The following is a 2500-nucleotide window of genomic DNA, read 5'->3' as shown; positions in this document are numbered from 1 at the left end:
ATAACAGCATTGAAGTTTATACACAAACATCATACAATGTACCCTTCAGTGGAGGAGGGAATCCCCTTGTCAGCAGAGATATATAGAGAAAGGAAGAAAGAAAGAGACAGATATATATATGTGTGTGTGTGTGTGTGTGTGTGTGTGTGTGTGTGTGTGTGTGTGTGTGTGTATGTATGTATGTAGAGAGAGAGTAAAAAAAAATTATAAAAGAAGTTTAGGACTTGCTGAAACTAAATACATACCCAACCACGGGCCAATTCTAAAAGACTTCTCCGGGTGACTCCAGGTAAGATGAGTCCATTGAGAGGAGGTGTGATTAGTTCTTTCTCTGTCAAAAAAAAAAAAAAAGGTAAAGGAAACCAATTACTACTATATTGAAGCAAGAAGTGGTGGCTAGAACAAGTTAAAGAACAAATAAAAATAATGTATATAAGGTGGTATCAAAAAGTTCCTGGACTAGTTCTGTAGCGCCAACAGATGGTAGCACATGGTTGTGTGCACAGTGAGAGCTAGCAGTGACCTTTATGAAGCAGTGTACCAAGTGACATCACAGTGTTTACTTCACAAGTTGTGGAATCTGTGCTTTTGTGATCACGTGTATGCTGTAGTCTGCGATTTTGCCATGGACAAGAACAAAGAGCCAATGTGAAATCTTCTGTTAAACTTGGAAACTCTGCTACAGAGATATTGAGCATGCTTTGGCAAGCTTACGGTGATGAGGCAACGAGTTGTATGCAATGTTTCAAGTGGTATGGGCACTTCAAAAGTGAAAGAACATCCCTGGAAGATGATAAGCAATCTGGAAGACCTGCTACAAGCATCACCCCCAGAAAAGTGGTATTGTGCGTTGAGAATTCATCCCCCAGGGCCAGAATGTCAGTTGAGAGTTCTACTGCCATGTTTTGTAGTGTCTGAGGGAGGACATTTGGTGAAAGCGACCGGATCTGTGGAGCAAGAAGAATTGGATTCTTCACGATGACAATGCACCCCTGTCACTGAGCTCTCCTCACTTGAGTTTCTCCCCAGAAACATGGTATTGCTTCTAAATGCTTGAAGCGCTAGGAAAGCCGCATTCAGCTACCAGTAGCTGGGGCCCTACATATGAATCCTATCTAGGTCGACTGTGCAGATCACAAATCTGTAATCTGTGTAGCTGATGACTTTGATATTATTATTATTATTATTGTGGTGAGCTGGCAGAATTGTTAGAATACTGGCCAAAATGCTTCATAGCTTTTCATCCATCTTTATGTTCTGAATTTGAATTTTGTCAAGGTTGACTTTGCCTTTTGTCCTTTGAAGCTGAACACTGGGGTTGATGTAACTGACTTATCCACTCCCACAAAATTAGTGGCCTTGGGGCAAAATTTGAAATCATTATTAGTATTGTTTTATTTTGCCTGTGGCTATATAAGATTTCTTTAATACCGACCTCCGTCGTCGTTAATCCAATAGATGAAGAGATTCATGGTGCCAACTTCTGTCAATTGGTGATCCTCTCCAAACAACCAGAGAACTTGCTGGCAATTCTGCTGAAAAGCTTCAACTTGTGGCAATAACGTGGGAGCATAGTTCCTGTAAAAGTAAGATAAGAGTGAGTAATCAGAGAACTCTCATGTTTTCCATACAAATAACAAATCTAAAAAACAGTCTAGCCATTTATCCGAAGCAAATTAGAGTAAAGCTGGGTCACCACTCATGAGGCCGGTGTTTAAAAGGACACTGCTAACTTATACATTAAAGCTTTGACATCTGGCAACTGACTTGGTTGACACTCACAAGATTATATTATCCACCATCTTTCCAACAACAACCATGGGCACCATTTTGGATTCCATGTCTAACACTCGTGGACATGATAACAAAATAAAAAAATAAAGCATAGCACACGACTTTCACAAAGATTTTTCATGCACAGAATTGCTGAAGTTGTTAGCTGTCAGGACACTGCATCCTTCAAAGCTTCCATGCTTCCTGAAATTTGCTGCAGTACACCTGAAGCTCCCAACCCAATTTTTATTTTTAAAGACTTTTACACTGTTCACTCCCTGTGCATATTCTATGTACTGTTCATGCAGTTTTGGTTACTTTTTCTGATGAGCTGCAGTGCACCTGAGCACTGTATACCATAAGTTTATTATTACTATTTATTATATTCTCTTGAAGTTTTCTTCAGCTCAGAGTAAACATACGATTATGCAGTTCAAGTCCAGTCTCACCAAGGATAATTCAATCTTTCTAGTATTGGTACCATGCAGAAGTGCAATCAGTATGCTTTGTAAAATAGTTGCTATTAGTAAAGGCAACCAACCATAAACCAAATGACACATTTAGTCTTTCTTCAGAAGGTGCAGCTCCAATGGGAGACAATTGATGACAATGACGACGACGATAAAATGTCTATTCTTGTGGGAAAAAAAAAAAAGCTGCCCGTCTAATTTATCAAAAAAAATATTGCTTCATTCTCAAATTTGATTTCAACTCTTGAATGAAAGTT

General features: G+C 39.1%; 1 protein-coding gene across 1 annotated transcript in view; it reads right to left on the bottom strand.

Annotated features, from left to right (window-relative positions):
• LOC106879281 (branched-chain-amino-acid aminotransferase, cytosolic) overlaps positions 1 to 2500 on the bottom strand; it is a 435059-nt gene that overhangs the window by 8814 nt on the left and 423745 nt on the right. Inside the window, exons 7-8 of the mRNA XM_052972440.1 lie at positions 1436 to 1578; positions 246 to 331 (exon numbers count right to left, since the gene is read on the bottom strand). Of these exons, the coding sequence (XP_052828400.1) occupies positions 246 to 331; positions 1436 to 1578 (229 nt within the window). The remainder of the gene's footprint in view (positions 1 to 245; positions 332 to 1435; positions 1579 to 2500) is intronic.

Source organism: Octopus bimaculoides, chromosome 13 (assembly GCF_001194135.2).
Source record: "Octopus bimaculoides isolate UCB-OBI-ISO-001 chromosome 13, ASM119413v2, whole genome shotgun sequence".
NCBI lineage: Eukaryota > Metazoa > Mollusca > Cephalopoda > Octopoda > Octopodidae > Octopus > Octopus bimaculoides.
Note: the sequence above shows the minus strand (reverse complement) of the source record. Positions and strands in the feature narration are given on the sequence as shown.